Below are 20,181 nucleotides of genomic sequence, written 5' to 3' on the forward strand. Positions count from 1 at the left end.
CAGCTTCTGTTTCAGCAGTGTACCTTTATATGCCCTTTCACCGAGTCTCTGGACCGATTCATCTCGGATTCCAGGTGGTTCAATGTGGCATTTGGATGTATTGTCACAGCTGTGGATATCTGCAAACTTCCAAGGTAATTTTCAAGGCTCTCCATTTTTTTTCTAAAAACAAAACCACTGTTTCATCTTAAATCCTTTAGCCTTCATGTCGGTCTTCATCGGCACCAGTCTAGTTTATTGTGAATGACATTTTTTGAGTCTTTTATTCATTAATTTCAGGATCTGTTTTCTCTTTCCTATACTCTACTTATGCATTGCTGCTGCTCTTGTATCATTTGTAATGGGCTGTCAGCTAGATTCTTTTTGTTGCAAGAACTCAATCCTGTCCGTCTTTTACTCTTGATCTCCAATTTCTGTGGTTTTTTCTGATTGTTTATTCTACGATTCTTTTCAAAGGGACTTATTATGGTAATGTGTTTTGGGTGTGTTGATTTCAGGTGGGCGGAAAAGATTCTGGCCAGTATTCCTGATGCAAAATCCTGTCATTATGACATATTGAGCCTGGTACATAGGAAAACATTTGGGCCTAGTTTTACCAGGTCCTTCATCACAGAAATTCTAGATCATTGCAGGCCACTTTTTTTAATACATTTTTCCACCATCTTGGAGCAGGTAGTAAACTGCAGTGCAGGAGTGCAGAATGAAGGGGAATTGGGGCCTGTGTGGCGCCTTAGGGGACTGTCATGTGCCAGGGGAGCATGTATAGCTCCCCCGTTGTGCAGAAGAATTGCTACAGGTTCAACAGATGGTCACAGCCCCAATCAGCGCCGCATCCAGCCCCTGGTCTAATATTTTCCACCCCTAGAATTATTGGGACCAAAATTATCTTCCAGGCCCGGAAAAACTTGTCTGCTCAGACATTTCAAAATCCCTCATCTTTTTAGAATTCTTCACAGCCTTCATCATGGTAGATCATTAGCTGATGTTAAATCGTTTGCATAAGGCATAAGGGAGGCACAACGAGGAGAAATATCTTCATTTCTCCACATTTTTTTCCTTTTGCTTTCTGCAGCACGCATAGAAAGAGGTGAAAGACTCTTGTGACTTTTTTGTGCAGGAAGGCTTTTCTTCCTGTACAAAAATAATCATTCCCACAACACAGGCACCCTTGCACCATGGTGCAAAGGTGCCTGCGTTGGCACACAGCCCATTGTGCGATGGTGCAGGGGAAAAGGACAGGAATGCGCCATAGCTGATAGAAACTGCGTATTCCTGCCCTTTTCTTTTTTTTGTAAGCAGCGCTGCAGGAAGACCTGGGGCACTTCCATACGGAAAATGTATGTGCTGCATTGTGAAGCACACATAGATTTTGCAAATCATTATTTTTTTAATGACTGTTCATGACAGAACAATCATTAATGGCATTTTGCAAAAACGAGGAGAAATAAAAGTATTTCTCCTTGTTGCGGCATTGCAATGCCTGCTACTGCATGGCATTAGTTTTTGGGGCAGCCTCAGATTTACATCTCGTAAATCTAGGGCATCGTCAAAATGGGTGTTGTGGTGGAACGCCCACAGCAACAGCCATTGCACGCCCCTTTCATGCAGATGCCTCCATGAAAGGGTACAATATTTACAAAGCGGCATTAATCCACAAAACTCATTTTGTAAATATGGTGTAGGGCATTACCAGAACGTCAAAAAAAGTGACGTTCTGGTGGGGCAAACACCTTGTAAATATGCCCCCTAACTCTTCTTCGATTCAATTTTTTACTGCACTTTCTACGCCCCACTGCTTACCAGTAAAGCAATGAATTCTCTTGAAATCAATGTGTTTAGTCCTCAAGGATTTAGTTACCGATTGTTTTACTCAAAAATCCAGCTATATCAGCCCAGGCGGATACTACTGTCCTTGCAAAAACTTTCACAATATGGTCAATAATTTCAAATGCAGGAACATTAGTGGTCAAGTCTTTTCTGTAAAACCATGCAATGCACAACCAGCAAAGACCAGTGGTATAGCAAAGGTGGGGTGGGGGTGGGTGATCCGCCCCTGGCGGCAAAGGTTGTGGGGGCGCGGCCTAACCTGCTCTTACCTGCAGTCTCGGGGTGGCAATCCTCCACCTCGCTCCGCCAGGCAGCAAATGCAGGGACCGCCACGGGCGGTCAAAGGGCTAGCTACGCCACTGGCAAAGACAAAAAGTATCACTAAAATGTGTCGTTTTAGGAAATTCTTGAAAAGCTGAAAACGTATTCCATCGTCATTTGCAGCTGGAATACAGTCATGTTATCTTTCTAAGAAATCCCCAAACATGCAGGAGTATGTTGTCTGCTCTATTTTGATTGGGTGAACGATGAGGTTTCCACCAACAGAGCGTCCGCTTGCTCTCCCAATGTAAGTCATTAACCAACAGCCCATTGGATAGTGGGCTGCTGGTCAATGGGCGCCTCATTAAGGGGAGACATTCCAATGTATGTGTTTTTTCTGTTCCGGACTACCAGGAAAATTCTGGCAGCTCCAAATAGGAAGGCAAAAAGTGCCCCCTACAAGTAAAGAGAAAACTCACAGTGTGTCAAATACATCTATTCTATGGTTTCAATAACAAACTTCTGCTTTGGCAGTTCGTTTTTGAATAACAAAATGAACATATGCAAAAGAAACACTTGATTGACGGAATGCTGGACAATTTACACATTCACCCCCAGTCACAAGGATCTGGGTTTAATCCATCCTTCTTTTGCTCACCACACCACCCCAGTTTGGAACCAGCCATATTCAAACCAGTCTTGGCCCTGTTCCTTAAGGGAACAGTCCAGCCTGAACTGCCAAGCCAGATCCTCCTGGAACAGAAACAAGAATCCTGGGACCGGTTTCAGGGCTTCGCTCTTAATAAGCCAGGAAAGCTTGAATCCATTGGTGCAGTGAGCACGAGACCAATGTCTGGGCATACCCATCCCACTTAGGGCAACATATGCAAAAGAAACAATTGATGGACGGAATGCTGGGCAATGCAAACATTCAACCCCAGTCACAAGGATTTGGGTTTAATCTGTCATTCTTTTGCTCACCACACCACCCCAGTTTGTACCCAGACATATGCAAATAAGTCCTGACCCTGTTCCTTATGAGAACAGTCCAGCCCGAACTGCCAAGCCAGGTCCTCCCTGGAACAGAAACAAGCATGCTAAGACCAGTTTCAGGACATTACCCTTCATCAGCCAGGCTAGCTTAAATCCAGTGTTGTTGTGGGCATGGGACCCATGTCTGGGCATACCCTTCCCACTTAGGGCGACATATGCAAAAGAAACAATTGATGGACGGAATTCTGGACAATGCAAGCATTCAACTTTTAGGGTTTCAGCCTTCATCATCCAGGCTAGATTGAATCCAGTGGTGTAGTGTGCACGGGACCCACGTATGGGCATACCCTTCCCACTTAGGGTGACATATGTAAAAGAAACAATTGATGAACGGAATGCTGGACAATGCAAACATTCACCATAACAAAATGAACATGGCAAATGCTGAACAAAGTTGCAGTGCCTTCATAGGAGCTGCAGTGTTGTTTCACAAGTCTTGTGCTGCACTATTCTTCTGCAAACCAAACCCCATTCCAGCAATTGACACAGAGCTTCTCCATTTTTACTTTGTACTATCCAACTTTCACTTTACTTGGCAATAACAGACCTGCATCTGCTCTCACGCAGAGCAAGACAAGATCATATTTTGTCCTGCAGAGTGCGGGAGAAAAGACGCCTCTGTAGTGTTTCATGATCTTTGTGTACTCTTTTAATTGCAGAGACAGCAATCCTGATGCCCTTCTTTAACACATTTCATAGCAATCATTATATGAAGAACTACTGAGCCTGTGCATGTAGACGAACCTCAGACACTGCTCCAAAATACTACAGACATTTTGGGCTGTCTTAGCTCAGTTCCTGCCATTACACATGGCAGCAATTTTACACTCAAGTTAGAAGTGGTCATGTTAGATAAAATGATACAGCACTTCAGACAATCAAGATGGCATGAGTTTAGGCATAGGCTTAGGCTCGAAATGATCATGGTAAAGCATAAGAGTTTTCAAGTAAAGTGTAACCATGTAAAAAGACAGTGGTCATGAGGGGGACAAGAGTTTATCCTTCCAGGGATAGATTTACTAACTTTTCATGTGACACAGCACAGAGCACGGTTTCTGTGCTCCATTGCATGAAAAGGAGAAAGCAGTACAGCACCATATCTACTAAGATGTGACACTGTTCCCCTCTCTCCCTGTGCTGGGAGACTTTGGCTGCCATGCATTAACGCATATATGCTTGCACTACAGTGCAAAGGTGTGTTCATAAGTGCATGATGCTTAGCGCAGATTTTGTAATGGAATGGTAGCTTATACTTAGTTTCACATTTTTCCCACTTTGGATGAGTGCTGTGCAGTAGAGCACACATGCAATGTTGGAAAGGTTATGAGAAATGAAAAGATTCCTCCATTTAATGCCTGCCTTGAAGAGGCATTGTTTTTTTGTGCACAGCCCTGTCCACCATTTTTAGAAGATATGGCTTTATATCAAAACCTATCGGTGGTCATATGCAAATGCTCATGTACCACCCATGGGGTGTCCCATTGATGGAAAGCAATGCACAGAAGCACCAGTACCTGTTTGCCTCACTTCGGAGCTAGAATATCTCAAATCAACAGTTTGTCCCAGTTTACTTCACTTTGGTGACACAAACCTGTGCAAATTGCTAGTACAGATGCTCCCCACACTACGGGCCAGATTTATATATGGCTTGACAGACCACTGTTCCGCCATGGGGACAGAGAGAGTTACTACGTCTGCATAATTGAGATACCACCCACCAAATTTTCAATGACTGCCAAGCAGGCGGTCATTTATAACCATTAGTAGGTCACGCCATCACACCTGCTCCTGTCAATGCATCTCGCTGTTTAGTGCAGGGCTGCATCAGCAAGAAGTAACTCTGCACCAAACAGTTTTCTTTTTTATTTTTCAAAAATAAAATCCTGAAACTGGCTTTTTTTATTTTTTTTATAAAAAAGTAATGCTCCCATCGCCATGGGAATCCTCTCCCATGGTGCGGGAGCATTATTTGTTTTTTACTGTCCCTCACCGCCAAGGTTTGTCTGGCAGTGACTGAAAGTAAAAATAAAGGCTACATGTCTGCCCATCTGATTAGGTGGGTGGACATGTAGCCCTTTTTACTGTTGGCCCGTAATCTGTCAGGCTGTCAGAGGTTTGGCTATGGCGGTGATGGAGTAGTCATAGCAAAACCTATGGTCAGCCTGCAATTAAATCGGGCAGGCAAACCATTATGTTGGTGGTGTGTATACTCTGTTGCTATTGCAACAGAGTATACCCATCGCCAACATATAAATCGGACCATAAGAGATATGGTGTTGCACCTGCCATGTTAAAGGAGACATACATTTCCACCTAAACAAGCATTGCCTTTGCCAGACCACAAATGCCTACTCACAGACTTGAAGCTGTGTTAGACGACAGGGGTTATATCAAGACTGGCAGAGGCAATATGAAAAGATGGGACTTTAAAGCGTGGATGGCAGTGGCCTTGTGAAGGGTCAGAACTTGAAGCACACACTTGCCAAGAAAACAGTTGGCATGTCTCAAAACAATAGTTTACACATTGGCTGATAGTGTCCACATGTTTGATGACAGTTGTTTACACCTAGACTTTCAAAGATCATGCTTTGGAAACAGAACATCAAAGCTGACAATGGATACATTAAAGGACAGAGTCATTGTTAGAATACATGATGTACATTTAGACTAAAGAGTACATTTTAGATATATACACAAATCTGTTAATATAGGTGTTTGATCTGATTGTTTGATGCTGTTTAATTGTAGCTCCCAGACCATTTCACCCTATTTATCAGCAGAGTGCAGTAACTATTTACAGGCATGCACTGACATCATTTACAGATGGTTGTCCCATGTATTGCAAAGCTAGAGGCCTGTTCATGGAAATCCTGACCACTGATGCTTTGTTTCGCTGCTGAGAGGATAGATGTAAAAGATTACATCCTTGTCAAACAGTTGAGGGTGCAAATCACTGCTTATAGAAGGTAATATGGATATGTTTTCTTACCTGCAAGGATGGTTCCAATGTCAAAGAGCCACCACTCAAAAGATACCGATAAAATGCTAGGAACAGCCAGCTTTGTGACCTGTTGCCATTTCTGAAGGCACTCCCAGGACCAACCTGGGAAAGGAAACAAAGAGATAAAATCATTAATTTCCTTGAAATAGGCAGTTTAAGATGCTAGTGTAAAGTGGTTGGTCGAGTCTACAATGTAGACATTGTCCTAGAGCTCCTTCTCAATATGTACTGATGTCTTATAATGGAGTATGTTTCCGATGACACATATCCAACATATTTATCAACAAGAAAGGTATGCTGTTCCCCAAAGGGCAGACAACGAGGGAAGTCCTCCTTGTTGGAACTAGAGTCCTCACACACCCAGCAAGCTAGGTGTCATGCTTCATCATATGCACCCTTAAAGGGCTCTTTAGTGGAGATCTTTTGTTCCTGCCGTATGATGCGTGGGTGTGAGGCCCTAAAGAACAGTGTAGATGTGGTGCAAGTGGGTGATGTTAAAAAATGTTGGATAGTCCACATAAACTCTTTATTAGGCTGGTAATCCACCTTCTTAAAAACAAACTGAGTGGCTGCTCTCTGGCTCTATGGTCCAGTGGAGCTCAGCTCATCTCATGCAGTGTGGCCGACATGTTTCATGCGTAGTGGTCAATACTGATCCATTGCATTTCATCAGGACCTTGTTTTATAATACTAGCTACACGTGGTGGTGGTGGGCATTGTGGCTCCTACCTACCTCACTTCTTATCAATTTTGCTGTCTTGCAAAATGGCTTGAGAGACCACTATCCCTTAAGTCATCTCTTCGATACAGGCAAGGTTAATCATCACCTGATAGTTGCCCCTAGTGTTCCACTAACTTATAACGCAAACAAGCGGATCTTATGCAGATGGGCCACGTTACAGTCTCACCATATTTTAAAAACAAATGAGAGTCAGGTTCTAACCTATTTAGAGGATGAACTCAACCCGAGATTATGCCTAATGTTTTTGAGGAAATTTGCCAGACAACTGCTCACCTACTCACCATTTAAAGCAGGAAGAGAGATGCTAAGCCACACAGGTGGTTTGAAAGAAATTTCTCTAAGGCACATAAAAAACCTTATGCTTGCATTAAAACATGCTCCTTGTGATCAGCGGTTGGTGAGACTGTCTAGATTGAACCATAAGCAGGCTACTACATAGAGCAGAAAAGAGCTATTTAGCCAGTTTAAACAAGGGTTTCAATTTGTTTTGGAAGTCTGTAAATGACCCCTTTCTTAAAGATGATCATAATACACACATGAATGTCGTCATCCCTCCAAAGGAGAGAGTTGAGCATTTCACAAAGGTTTATAGCTGCAACGATGTAATTGATAGTCAATTTAAATGTGGTCTTTTCATAATGACAGGTGCGTGCATGAGGATAGATCACTCAAGGTTCGGGGAGGTGGTCCATTCTCTGAGCTACACACCAAGAAATGAAGCTGCTGGCCCTGAATGTGTTCCAGCTGACCTATTCTGTGATAATACTGACCTGTGGGCTTCGCTACTGACAAATATTTTGAGGTGCGTAGTTATACAGGATCCTTTGAAATCATGGCTGGAGTCAAGCATAATTTCCATCTTTAAAAAAAGTAATATATCTGCCCCCAATGCTATCGCCCAATTTCCTTAATTGACATTACTTTTAAACTCAGGGTCAGAATTCTACTTGGAAGCGTGGGTAAACAAAAAGAGGTGATTTTCTGTTAATCAATATGTGTTTAGACAGGGACTAGGGACCTCGTAGCAGTGTCTCACTCTCCTCTTGGTCATCACCAAGTATTCCAATGCTAAGAGTGGATCTATCCACCTTGGCTTTATGGATTTAACATCAGCATTTGAGTGGGTGGACACAGGAAAGTTGTGGGCTAAGCTTTCGATTCCGCTTTGGTACACTTCTTGGAGCACATGCATAATGGAGTGACAGGCCACATGTGGAATGGGGAACTATGTGACTCAATCAATATGAAACTGGGTGTAAGGCAAGGGTGTGTTTTGGCCGCATATTCATTCTGCCTTTACATCAATGGTCTAGAGGAGTTGCTGAATGTAGATCAGGTTGATGTACCAAAGGTTGGTGCTAGGAAAGTACCCGTCCTTTTGTATGGGGATGATTGTGTATTAATAGCAAGAACAGGAACTAGTCTGCAAAGGATTAATACTACTAAATCCCATGTTATGGTAATTGGGAAGACATGTACTGCTTTAAAGACACAGCTCATCAGCGGCCATTATCTCTAGTACATCCCCACCATCTCTCATTTTAGGTGTTCCTTTCGATCATAAATGTTTATAGTCCCATCTAACCAAATCAGGAAGCTAATGCTTGAACAATCCACTGAGGTCATTTTTAGATTTGCGGGGAAACTAAGCAACAAACTCCTAGATGCCATGATTAATATCTGCTGCTCGTAGTGTCTTTCCATGGCAACACATGGAGCAGCGGTCTACGGTTATTGTGATTTTGGCCTCTGGCAGGTTGCAAAAACAACTTTTTCAGAAGGCTTTTGGCAGTCCGAAGCAGTATTGCTAAACTATATCTCGCTGTCATGTTGATTTGGGACTTGTTATGTTAGCGGGCCATATTAAATTAGCACCATTGATGCTTTGAAGAGCAATATGGGCCAAATAAGAAACCTCGATTAATCGGGCTCTAATTGACAACTGTAAGTCTTTAGATAAAGTGTTAAATCTCACATGGTAATGTTTTGTAAAGGAGCATCTTTCCTTGACAATCTTTTTTTAATGGCTATCATTTATAAAAAACAACTAAAACATGGATTTGTTTCCCTATCTGCCTGGCAGCGGCATGAGAAAGAAGCGGGTACCTGAATTTCTACCTCTTGTTACAACCATAAATTTGGAGCCATATTTGCTGTTTTCCCTTTTACGCTCACAAAAATGTATTTTAATTAGATTTGAGTTTGGTATTGCCATTTATCTGGTATCATACCCCAGCACTGCATTATCATGACTCATCTTTGACACCCTGCCCGTGAGATTCTTCAACAGCTCAGTCTCTTTTGCAATTTAATAACATTTTTCAGTAAATTACATTCTGCTCTTCTGAAGTAACCCTGGGCGTAGTTCACGAAGTAGCGCTACGTGTAGCTACGCAAAGTGCACTTCGCACTACGCGAGCTGCGTAGTACCCTGTTCGCACTGTGCAAGATGCCGTTTTCAATAATTGCACAGTGCGGACAAGCATCCGGCACTGTGCAATCATTGAAAACGGCATCTTGCACCGTGTGAGCTGTAGTTTTCTGCCGCTCTAGTAGATTTTTACTCGAGCAGCAGCTTTCTCAACGCGGACTGGTAGTTTCTCATTGCGAGCGGTCGCGAGCATACGCGACCACTCGCAATGAGAAACCTGACCTCCCCGCGTTGAGAATCTCGCTGGGAGATTTATTTTCCACGCTCGCGATTGCCAACTTGATGTTGCTGATCGCGGGAAAGCAAAAAATGACCGCTTCACTATGCAACGCTACGCTACGCGTGTTTGCACTGTGCTACGTGCAATTCGCGTAGTGCGAAGTAGCGCAAACTTCGCAAACTACGCGAGCGTAGCGTAGTGCTTTGCCCAGGCTTATTCTGAAGCTGATTGTAATTCCCTTAGTGAAGCACTCGAACATCAGAAGTTGTAGACCTGATTTGTGTTACTTACAGCTATTGCAAACTTAGCATATATGTTTGCTGGTATATACATTTATATATAAACTTCTGCCCCCCCCCCCCCGCATCCCTCGTGGCAAGGGCTGTTTAAGTCGGACACCAGTTACCTGCTGTGTTGGGATCTGTTGCTGGGGACCTGCACCGGGGACAAGGACTCTAAGTCCCAGCAGCTCTTACAGTACCTGACCGCCGACGCCGCTACACTGTGCCAGGAGGTGCTTTAAAACATCAAAGGGCTCCTGCAGCGTGGGACACCCGTTACCTGCTGTGTTGGGCTTTGTTGCTGGGGTCCTGCACCGGGGACAAGGACTCCAAGACAAAGCAGCTCATGCCGCACCTGACCGCCGACGCCACTAGACCGCGCCAGGAGGTGCTTTAAAAACATCGAAGGGCTCCCACAGGGCTCCGAAGGGCAGCCCGGGCCCGTCCTTGCCTGTCATTGCCAGGAAGCAGGTGGAAGATCCTTCTCTCACATTGCAGCCAAGACCTGGAACGAGCTACCGGCAGACATCAGACACGCCCCCTCCCTGAACACCTTCAAGAAGACCCTCAAGACCTGGCTCTGCGGCTAAACAGATCTGCCGACCCCCCCTCCCCAGCGCATTGAGACCCTCACGGATGAGTAGCGCGCTTACAATTCTCTGATTGATTGATTGATTGAAGAGGCAGGGCTGGGCCACCCCTTTTTCTTCTGGTCCTTGAACTGTCATTTCTGGACACCACCTGCGGTAAAGAACCAGAGACTTAAGCAAGTAAGATATTTACTCACCTATTGGCAGCCTCCATTTATATGATCAAAGTTTTCTCCAAACACAGTATTTAGTATTTTGGGATTTATCACCTGTCATTTGAAGCATCATTTTCCTGAACAACTGGTTTGCAGGTTCGTTGGAAAACCATGGGCAAGAGGAACCAGCCTACACGAGGGCCCAGTGAGGGGGGAGGCGGTGACTATCCTTGACTCATTTTTGCCCGAGGCAGCAAAAGTTTTGTCAAATGAAATCGCCCTGACTGAACGAAGACTCTCTATGGAACTGAATATTTGCCCCTGAGGCCGGTACCATCGAATACCCCAGCCCAAATAGTGCAAAGCGAGTCTGTGCCCTCTCCAGTGGTTGTCACCGATTTAGTGGATGAGGTTGAGGGCAACCAAGGAGAGGGTGCTTCCTTGCTGGAACCACCAGTGGAGAAGTGTGGCTCAATGATTAGAGCGGCAGACCCTGATGCAGAGGTCTAGCCCGGGACCAGGGTTCAATTCCCCGCCTCGGCGGGTCTTGGGCTAAAAAATTCCACGGACCTGATAATTCTCGCCTCAGTGCCATTCCAATCATGGAGTCCCACTCTGCAACTCTGGGCAATAGCTTGCTTAATCTCCACAACGGCCCCCACAACGCTAAGGATGCCTGGCCTCCACCTTGGGGGTGCCCAGGAGTGGACGCCTCACAGGGAAAGCCAGGATGGGTTCCACAGTGGTATTCGTACAAGCGCCTTGAGACCCTTGCGGGTGAGTAGTGCGCTATACAAGTATCAATTTACATTTACATTTAATAAAGAAGAAAAGAGGCGGAGGTGGTGGCAAGAGATGGCACAGCAGCCAATAAAACAAGCAGAACCAGCCATCGCTGATCAAGCTAACGGGGATGTGAGACAAATTTTAAATAGCCTCTCATTAAAAATAGAAGAAATTATAAAGACGTATTTAACTCCTATTAACCCCTTCCATGCGCGGCAAATTCTGCCACGGTGCGAGTGTTGAACAGTGTCGGGCTGAGGGGAGAGTTGATAAAACTCCTTGAACAAAAGCGACAGCTATCAAGCAGTTCGCGTATGTGGTTCCCGTTCGTTATTCTCTGAAAACAGATTCTCACGCTAAGTACAATCAAAACTAGATCTCCAACTATTAGGCTACTGCCTCTTCGTGAGTCTCCTCTCACAGGGCACCCGGCTGGGCCCTTGTGAGTATTTTATTTCACATTGAGCACGGTGACACTGCATATAAACACGTTACATATCATCTATGACGACCAGGTGTCCCTATAGTAGACTGTCCTGACGAGACCCTCTATATGTCATAGGGTCGAAACGCCGTTGACGTGAAAGGCGAATCATTCTTTCGACACTTAGAATGACTGAGTGTTGATAATTGGATTTATCAATTTTTTATGATTGCCTTTGTAATGAAAAATTTAAACCTTTCTGTATGTTGCACTTTATGTCACTTTCTTTTGCTTAGGTTAATTTTTCACTGGGACACTCTTTGAAATTTGTATAAATATTGTTAATTTGCATTGTGAATTTGTGTCTACTTCTCCTAAACCTTTTTATTGCAAATATAAAAAGAGAAAAAAATTTCTACAAAAGATCTAATGTGTATGGCTGTGCTTTTCTTTCTGACACCATATCTAACCCTTTTTCTTTTTTGGATTATTATCATGTATTATATATTATATTAGCAAGTATTAATCCACACGAGCCATTGTTTCCTTACAACAAATAATACCCAGGCTCCTTGTGGGTAGGGTTTCCTTGTTTCCTAATTAATTAAAACGGTGCGAGGGGGGGCAAGGCTGGGTGTGGCGCTCAGGTACTCAGGACGGCTCCCGGCCATCATAAATCACGGTGGGCGTGTGCTCATGACGGCCGGGAGCCGTCCGAACTCCGCCCACTCATTTTTCCGCCCACACAGGCGGTGAATTTGCCGCACATGCGCGGAGCGGCAACGGTCGGACGGCTCCCGGCCGTCATGTGCACACGACTACCGTGACTCATGACGGCCGGGAGCCGTCCTGAGCATGGATGTGGTTAACGCATGGTTGGTCAAGTTAGAATTATTATTGTGTCAATCAAATGCAATGAACTGGTGGGGCAGAAGCATCCTTTAGTGCCAGAGGGCCATGAAATTATAGGACACTCACAGAATAAGGGGGCGCTAACTAGCAAAAGTGCGTATATGACACACAGGATGAACCAGCAGTCAACCAGACTTAGTACACAAACTCCAGATGGGACAGGTGCACAGGAAAGGATGGGCAACCCATAAAATGGCAGGGCTGATGGATCTGCTCGAGATGCAGCCCTTAGTGAATCACTAGGGGTGGTGCCAACAGAAACCCAAGTGACCCACAGGATGGAGAACATTGGCCTGAAACCACTTAATGCAAATAGCCTGTTGAGACAGAGAACCAACGTCTTACACTTGCCCCCCGAATCAGCCCTGTTAGTGACTGTCCTAGTAGGAGTTCCTCTCTTACAGGAGAATTCCAAAGAGACAACAATGGATTTAATACATAAGGTAACTCACTAGCTGGACAAATCACTAATAGATGGCCGATTTTTTGCTCCCCATGTTATCATGGCCAGAAGAGTGGGCTGGGTGGGGAAAGCACAAGTAAAGATAGGAGTGAGGATTGTATTGTGGTTTATGTAACCCACCCTTTACACGCAAGAACCATAACACAAGGCCAGTTGAGAGCAGATTTGTATACAGGAACTCAGGCTCTTCCACTTTCCTTCTTTTACCCAGAAGGGCCATTACCTGCTAGTAGTGAGAGCACTCATTTCAGTCGGCCTCAAGGGATGTTGTTGCAAACACAACAAGTGGGTACTATTAGGAATACAACAATCCCTCTCACAAATAGATTTGCTCCATTAAGGGATCTCGATAGTATCGATTGACAGCAAACCCCTGTAGATATTACAGTTAGCACCAACCCACCTTTAACACTGCAACCAACCACTTTGCTTCCACTATTTTGTGACCATAAAGTGACAGATCACTCTGTGTGTACTTTTATGTCATGGAATATTGCAGGGTTGAAGGTGAAAAAAGATGTTGAGCAGTGGGCAGCGATAATAAAAGCAGGTGACATCATCGCAGTGCAAGAAATGTGGGACACGTCTGACTTTGTAATGGATGGTTTCACCTCATTCTTTAAATCTGCATCCCATCAGTAATGGGGCAATCAAAGGGCGGTTTGCTCACTTTAATATTGCTCAAACTGTCATGTACTATTAAGGGTTTGCCCAAATCCTAGCCACACCTGTTAGCACTAGAATTATTTTTTTCGAGTAGCATAACCCTGGTGATTGTAATTTTCTATAATTCATTTTGCAGGGATATTGACAGCGAGCATTTAATTGCTCTTGAAAGCTTTATAGAGAACTTTGCACAGGATAGACACACCCCGACGAAATAATTAAAATGGGAGAATTTAACGTACACCGTTGCCCTTTAAAATGTTTATTAGAGAGGGAGATTTTTGACAATTTGCCACCTGCGACCCATTTTGAACATTCACCTCAAGGTGCCCGGTTAGAAAGTAATTTAGCTAGTAACAACTTATATTACCTAGAGTCTAGGGATGAAACAGATATGATACCTTCCTTATTTGGGAGAGGGAACTGTTTCACTATAGATCATATTGTAATATCAGCCCCTCTATACCAAAATATGTGGGAAGTGAAATCGGCCTGGACTGGCTTCAGTGATCACAACCTGATTACTACAGAATCTTAGGGCCTAATGGTCTTTCAGGGTGTCGAGCCAAGGACCTTTGTAAATCGGGATTTTGAGCCTACGGATCAGGATCGGAAAATAAGATGGGGGAAAATTGTAACTGAGCTGTTCTTAGCAGAGCTATATACTGAGGGCAAAGAAGATATTGAGCAGTGCCTCAATGTACATAATGAGCCCACGAAAGTCCTAGAGGCTTTTGACAAATTGGCGAAGCGAATTGCTAAAAAGCTAACAGGCAAAAAGAGCCCAGCAGGTATTAACAAGGCTAAATGATTCAATGCTGATTGCTCTAAAACTCACAAAGTCCTTATGGCTGCATTAAAAAGTACATCCAGGGATTCTGAATTGATTAAAACCCAATGTAGAGCATATGACTTGGCTCTAAGATTAAGGAAAGCTGCTTTAAGGGAACAGGCATGGGAGGATCTAACTCAAGCTAGTGCCCAAGCCTATAGCGCAAAATTCTGGAAAGTAGTAAAGAGCCCCTTTTTTAAGAACAATAACACGACAAGAACTGAGTACGTTATTCCTGCTGATCGGTGGAATGGTCACTTTGAGAAGATTTATGCAGAGGTGGCTACAAAACAAACCGACTCCTCCTGGGTACCCAGTACTGCAGCAGGTAGTTTGAGGTAAAGGAGGTAAAGAAGGTACAGAAATTGATTTAGGATATGTCCGCACAGAAAGCGCCTGGTCCCGATTGGCTACCTGTGGACCTTTACAAATCGGACTCGGGTACATGAGTGAAAATTTTAACAACGTGTTTAACGTTGCTACTAGGGTAGGCCTACCTCACTCATGGCCAACGGCAGTGATTTGCCAATTTATAAAAAAGGTGCCTGGGATGATCCTGCCTGTTATCGCCCGATTTCTTTATTGGATTCCGCAGCAAAAATAATGGGCTAGGTAATTTTAGATCGCTTAAGTGTTTGGCTGGAAGAAAAAAACGTGCTATCTGAACTGCAGTTTGGCTTTTGTAAGTGTAGGGGCACAGTGGAGCAATATATGAACCTACTCATGATAACCAACAAATATACCCTAGCCAAAAAAGGGCATATGTTTTTGAGTTACATGGACTTAACATCCGCTTTCGATAGGGTAAACAGGTCACAATCATGGCAATTGTTGCTTGAAATAGGGATGGACAAGAACTTAGTATGTTTTGTGCATTGGTCCCATCTTAATCTAAGTGCCTCGACAAGATATAATGAGAATGGCTCCCTAACTAAATCCTGGAAAGTAAATAGAGGAGTGAGGCAGGGGTGCATTCTTGCACCTGTTTTATTTACTCTTTATATAAACAAGTTAGGGGCAGTGCTATCAGATTCAAGTTTAGACATCCCGGGAGTAGGTTTTAAATCAATTCCAGCCCTTTTATATGCAGAAGATGCAGTTTTACTTGCCAGGACCTGATTGCTTTGAAATGCTTAGTTAATACTTTTATTGATTTTATGGTAGCTCTTGACCTTGCGGTTAATTTGACTAAATCCCATGTAATGTCAATCGGTAATCGAAAGCGGGAGAAGAAATCCCTCATATGTAAAGGTGGGGTATTGTCTAATGTACCAACCTACCCATATCTGGGTGTGTTATTCAACAAAAATGGTACATGGGTGGCACAGCGTGCACTTAAGAAAAATATTTTAGAAAGAGTCGCAGAGCCAAACTGGATTTCGCTAGAAGATTAGTGAGTAAACCCATACAACCACTGCTGAAGATCTATAATGAGAAATGTGTCTCCATGACAGCGTATGGAAGCGTGGTATGGGGCTACAAGGAATGTAATTAACTACAAGGAGTTGAAAATAAACATCTACGAATACTCCTAGCTGCTCCCTCAAGCATCCCGGCCTTTATGGTGCATGAGGAATTAAGGCAGGGCTACATTATAGATAATATTGCTGCAGCCCCCCTAATATGGTGGTTAAAACTGTGGTCTAGATCTGAGCTAAATCTAAATCAAATAATTCTAGATGACTGCATGAAGCTAGACAGAGCCTCTGATATTCCCTTGTTAAGCTTGTTTCTCGGAAGCTTTCAGCACTAGGGCAACCAGAGCTATTTAATTAACCAAGAAAGCTGCACCCCATGGAGGTGAAAGCTATAAAAACTCAATTCTTAACTAGGAGAAATCTGGATAGGGAAGCAAATGAACTTAAGAAACCTACATGCAGGCAATTTATAATTATACGTCCTGGGATTTTAGATGAACCTTTTTGGTCTTTTGTTAAGAATTTGCATCATCGTTTTCTTTTATCTAGGTTTAGATTTAATTGTATCCATTGGTTCCTTGCTGTACCTAAAGGTTTCTCAAAGCCAGGAACCTTACAGCCATGTGCATGTGACTATTTTTCTGACCAAGATATGTTGCACTTTATGTTCTTCTGTGGTTTTTATACTGAGCTACGAGCAAAATATAACCTACCACTTTTAAGAAATTGCTATTTTGCACAAGTAAGACTAGCACTGATTTACCTGCAAATGCTCTCTTCCCCATTTTTTTGTTATGGGGTTGCAAGTTTTTTTATCACGGGTTATACGCAAAAGAAAAAACATGGGTTGACAATAGCAATGACTTGGCCCTATTCGGAAACATTTTTATTATATGGATGAATTTTGTTTGTGTTCTTAACCATATTTGTACTGTAGTTTTAAACTGTATCTGTTTGTGTCCTTTCCTGTGAAATGTACTTTTATGGCCAGAACGTGACTGAATAAAGCTTTATTGACTGACTGACTGACTGTTTAAGTCGGGAAGGGCATTTATTTCTCTATCTTTAGCACACAATGCTTTTTTGCTTATTTTATTTTTATACTCATATTGTATTTTTAGGTCTCGCTGAGTCAGCGTACATGCGCTGCTCGGAGAGACATTTTGTATGTGAGTTTTCAAAGTGCTCCTGGCAGGCCTAGCGCTTGGGTGCATGTGAGCGTGCACGCGCACAGCCGCCATGCGCTAGGCCAGCCAGCAGCACTCAGGAACGCATTTAGCGCGTCATCACGATCACTTTCACTTTCACAGCGATCGTGATCGCGATGACTTTCGTGGCAAATGCTTGTTTCAAGCTCGCATCCTTGTTTTTTGGAAAGCATTGGCCGCGCGCGCACACAACTCCCGCTTCTCCCCTTCCCCACCACATATCGCGTCTTGCGGCCGCGAGCTTGTTTAGATCAGCTGCTTTGCGCCTGCCCCAGTGAGGCACCTTCATTGTCCCTCAGCGATCACAGGATCACCCACTATACCCCCTCCCCCAACACTGCCCTTTGCTTTCCTTCATAATCTGTCAGTCTACCATCAAGTCCCCAGCCTCCTGTAATACTAACTGTGCAGCCAGGTAGTTTATTGTGCATATCTCTACTCCAAACCTGCACTGCTAGCCACTTGCATTTCTGAGAGGATGTGAGTCTGGTGCAGAAAAACGGACACAAAAGCACCCCCTGTGATTGAAACTCTCCCATTTGACACGCAGCGCATGACTGCTCACCCACCACCATGTCAAGTAAAGTTAGTTCAGATACAATACTATAAAAGCTAAGGATCGTGTTGATTAAACTGTCCCGGCACAGTTTAATCAACACCATCCTTAGTTTTCATAGTATTGTTTCTAAATTAACTTTACATTGCATTCACTACCAGCTTCCGCATTACGCAGCTGAACGGAGGACTGAAGCAATAATAGTGCCACTTGCTGTAAGAGTAGTGCTGGCTATGGTCCTCCGCCGCGATGACTCCATCCTGCACGAAAGGCTCGGTTGCGGCCGTAGTCGAAGGAGCCCACCACAGCATTCTTAGTTTATGGTTGCTTCACAGCCTCACAGTGCTGCCAGACTGCACTGTGAGGCACCACCACTGCGGCAGTCTGTGTTGGGCTTCCACTGCGGGCTGATACTGTCACAAATACTGATCGCACAAACAGAGAAAATCGCCCGGACTGCGGTGTTAGCAGCGACGGGCACACGGACTAATTTAAACTAGTGTCTGCGCGGACCCGCCAATTTTTCAATCCCACATGAGTGTCTACGGGCTCTGACCTGGCTGTCTCAGAAGTAACAATTGGCCATTTTGCATATGGCCCACTCGTCATGTGACATGAACAGTCACAGAGAATCGGAATGCCCCGGCAAGGCGCTGGTGGATCAACTGAGGGCAGGCCCTGCCCCGGGTCTTGATATAATTGACAGCCGTGCACTTGTCTCCGCCCTATTTCTGTCTCTCTACTGCCACTCTGATCTTATAACGTTGTCTCGCCAGTGACAATCACCACAATCTGCTGTATCGGCCACCATCACTGTATCCACAATCTGGCTGTCTACACAACCTCTCTGTAAGTGCCATTCCCACATATACCTACCACAGCATCTGCCTTCCACCATTGTTTGCCTCCGCTTTATCTGTCGCCAAATGCCACTTTTCATACCCTCCCTCTGTGCCTGGCACCTCCTGTATATTTCAAGTTATTTTATCTGCAACTGTACCTGTCAACCCTCCATTGTATATATCATGCACCATAGTTCACAATCGCCTTTACGTCTTCCACAGTATTTACTGTACCTAATACCACTTTATCTTCCACATGTTTGTCAGAACCACTGTACTGTAAGCAGCCGCTCTGCCACTTTCTCACTTCATCTGTCCTCCCTATATATCTGCTACCCCGATGCACTTCCTTTGTCACCACTCCGTTCCTGTCACTGACACTGTCGGTCACTTATGTCTGTCAGGCTTCGCTGCATCTATCCGTTGTTTACTTCGTCAGCTCGCTTGGGGGAAGCACACAACAGTCCAGGGGAGCGCTGCATGCTCCCTCAGGTGTTATTTTCGTAGTACTAATATGTTTGTCTACCGTGCAGCCCCTGTTCTTTTAGGGAAACAAAATTGTATTGTCAGCTTCTTACAACAAGCATTGGCATAGCCAATAGGTCTCGCCTTTGGGACCTTATAAGTATTTAGTTATGCAGCACAATATCCTACTGCAACAACATTAACTGTTACATGGCTAAACATTTAGGGGCTCATTTATGAGCCCCTGCCTCACTTTTGCGCCGCCGGTGCGTCACTTTTTGTGACGCACCAGTGGCGTAAAACATGCGCCATGTTGCGCCATATTTACGAAGTGACGCATCTAGGTAGATGCGTCACTTCGTAAACCCCTGCGCTACATTATACCTGAGCCAGGTATAATGTATGCAGGGTGGGTGTACCCCCGCAAGAAAGGGTCGTAGGAGTGGCGCAGTGAAATCTGTGAGATTTCGCTGCGCCACTTCTAGGACGCCAATGCGTCAAAACCCTTACGCCTGCCTCATGGCAGGCGTAAGGGTGACGCAGGCCCTTTCACATGGGGCTTGCCCCATGTGAAAGGAATATTGCTGGAGTTGCATCAGGCTTCCGACACAACTCCAGCAATGCGTCACTTTTTGCGCTGACAGATACGTCAGTTATACTGACGTATCTGTCCTTCCTTGCGACATGATGCGTCATATTATAAATATGATGCATCATTGGCGTCGCATGGAGGGCGCACTGAGAAGTGACGCATCGCTGCTTTCACGAAGCGATGCGTCACTTCTCATAAATGAGGCCCTTTTAAGGTCCCAAAGGCGAGACCTATTGGCTGTGCCAATGCTTGTTTGGTATATGCCTCCTTGTATCGCTGTCAATTCTGGAGAATGATCTGGAGAGCACCATTTTAAACGTCTGTGTTTTTATCTGCACCAAACACTTTCTTGATATATGCTCACTTTTATTGTTGTTATTCTTGGTATATGCCTTTGCCTGCTGTGAGGACTGGGTATTGTCACATCCCTTTTTGCAGCATTTTTGTGTGTTTATA

The 20,181-nt window shown here is 44.3% G+C and overlaps 1 protein-coding gene across 1 annotated transcript in view; it reads right to left on the reverse strand.

Moving 5' to 3' along the window:
- LOC146858423 (multidrug and toxin extrusion protein 2-like) overlaps positions 1-20,181 on the reverse strand; it is a 1,295,341-nt gene that overhangs the window by 648,070 nt on the left and 627,090 nt on the right. Inside the window, exon 9 of the mRNA XM_085649342.1 lies at positions 6,131-6,244. Within this exon, the coding sequence (XP_085505468.1) occupies positions 6,131-6,244 (114 nt within the window). The remainder of the gene's footprint in view (positions 1-6,130; positions 6,245-20,181) is intronic.

Source organism: Triturus cristatus, chromosome 3_2 (assembly GCF_964204655.1).
Source record: "Triturus cristatus chromosome 3_2, aTriCri1.1, whole genome shotgun sequence".
Taxonomy (NCBI): domain Eukaryota; kingdom Metazoa; phylum Chordata; class Amphibia; order Caudata; family Salamandridae; genus Triturus; species Triturus cristatus.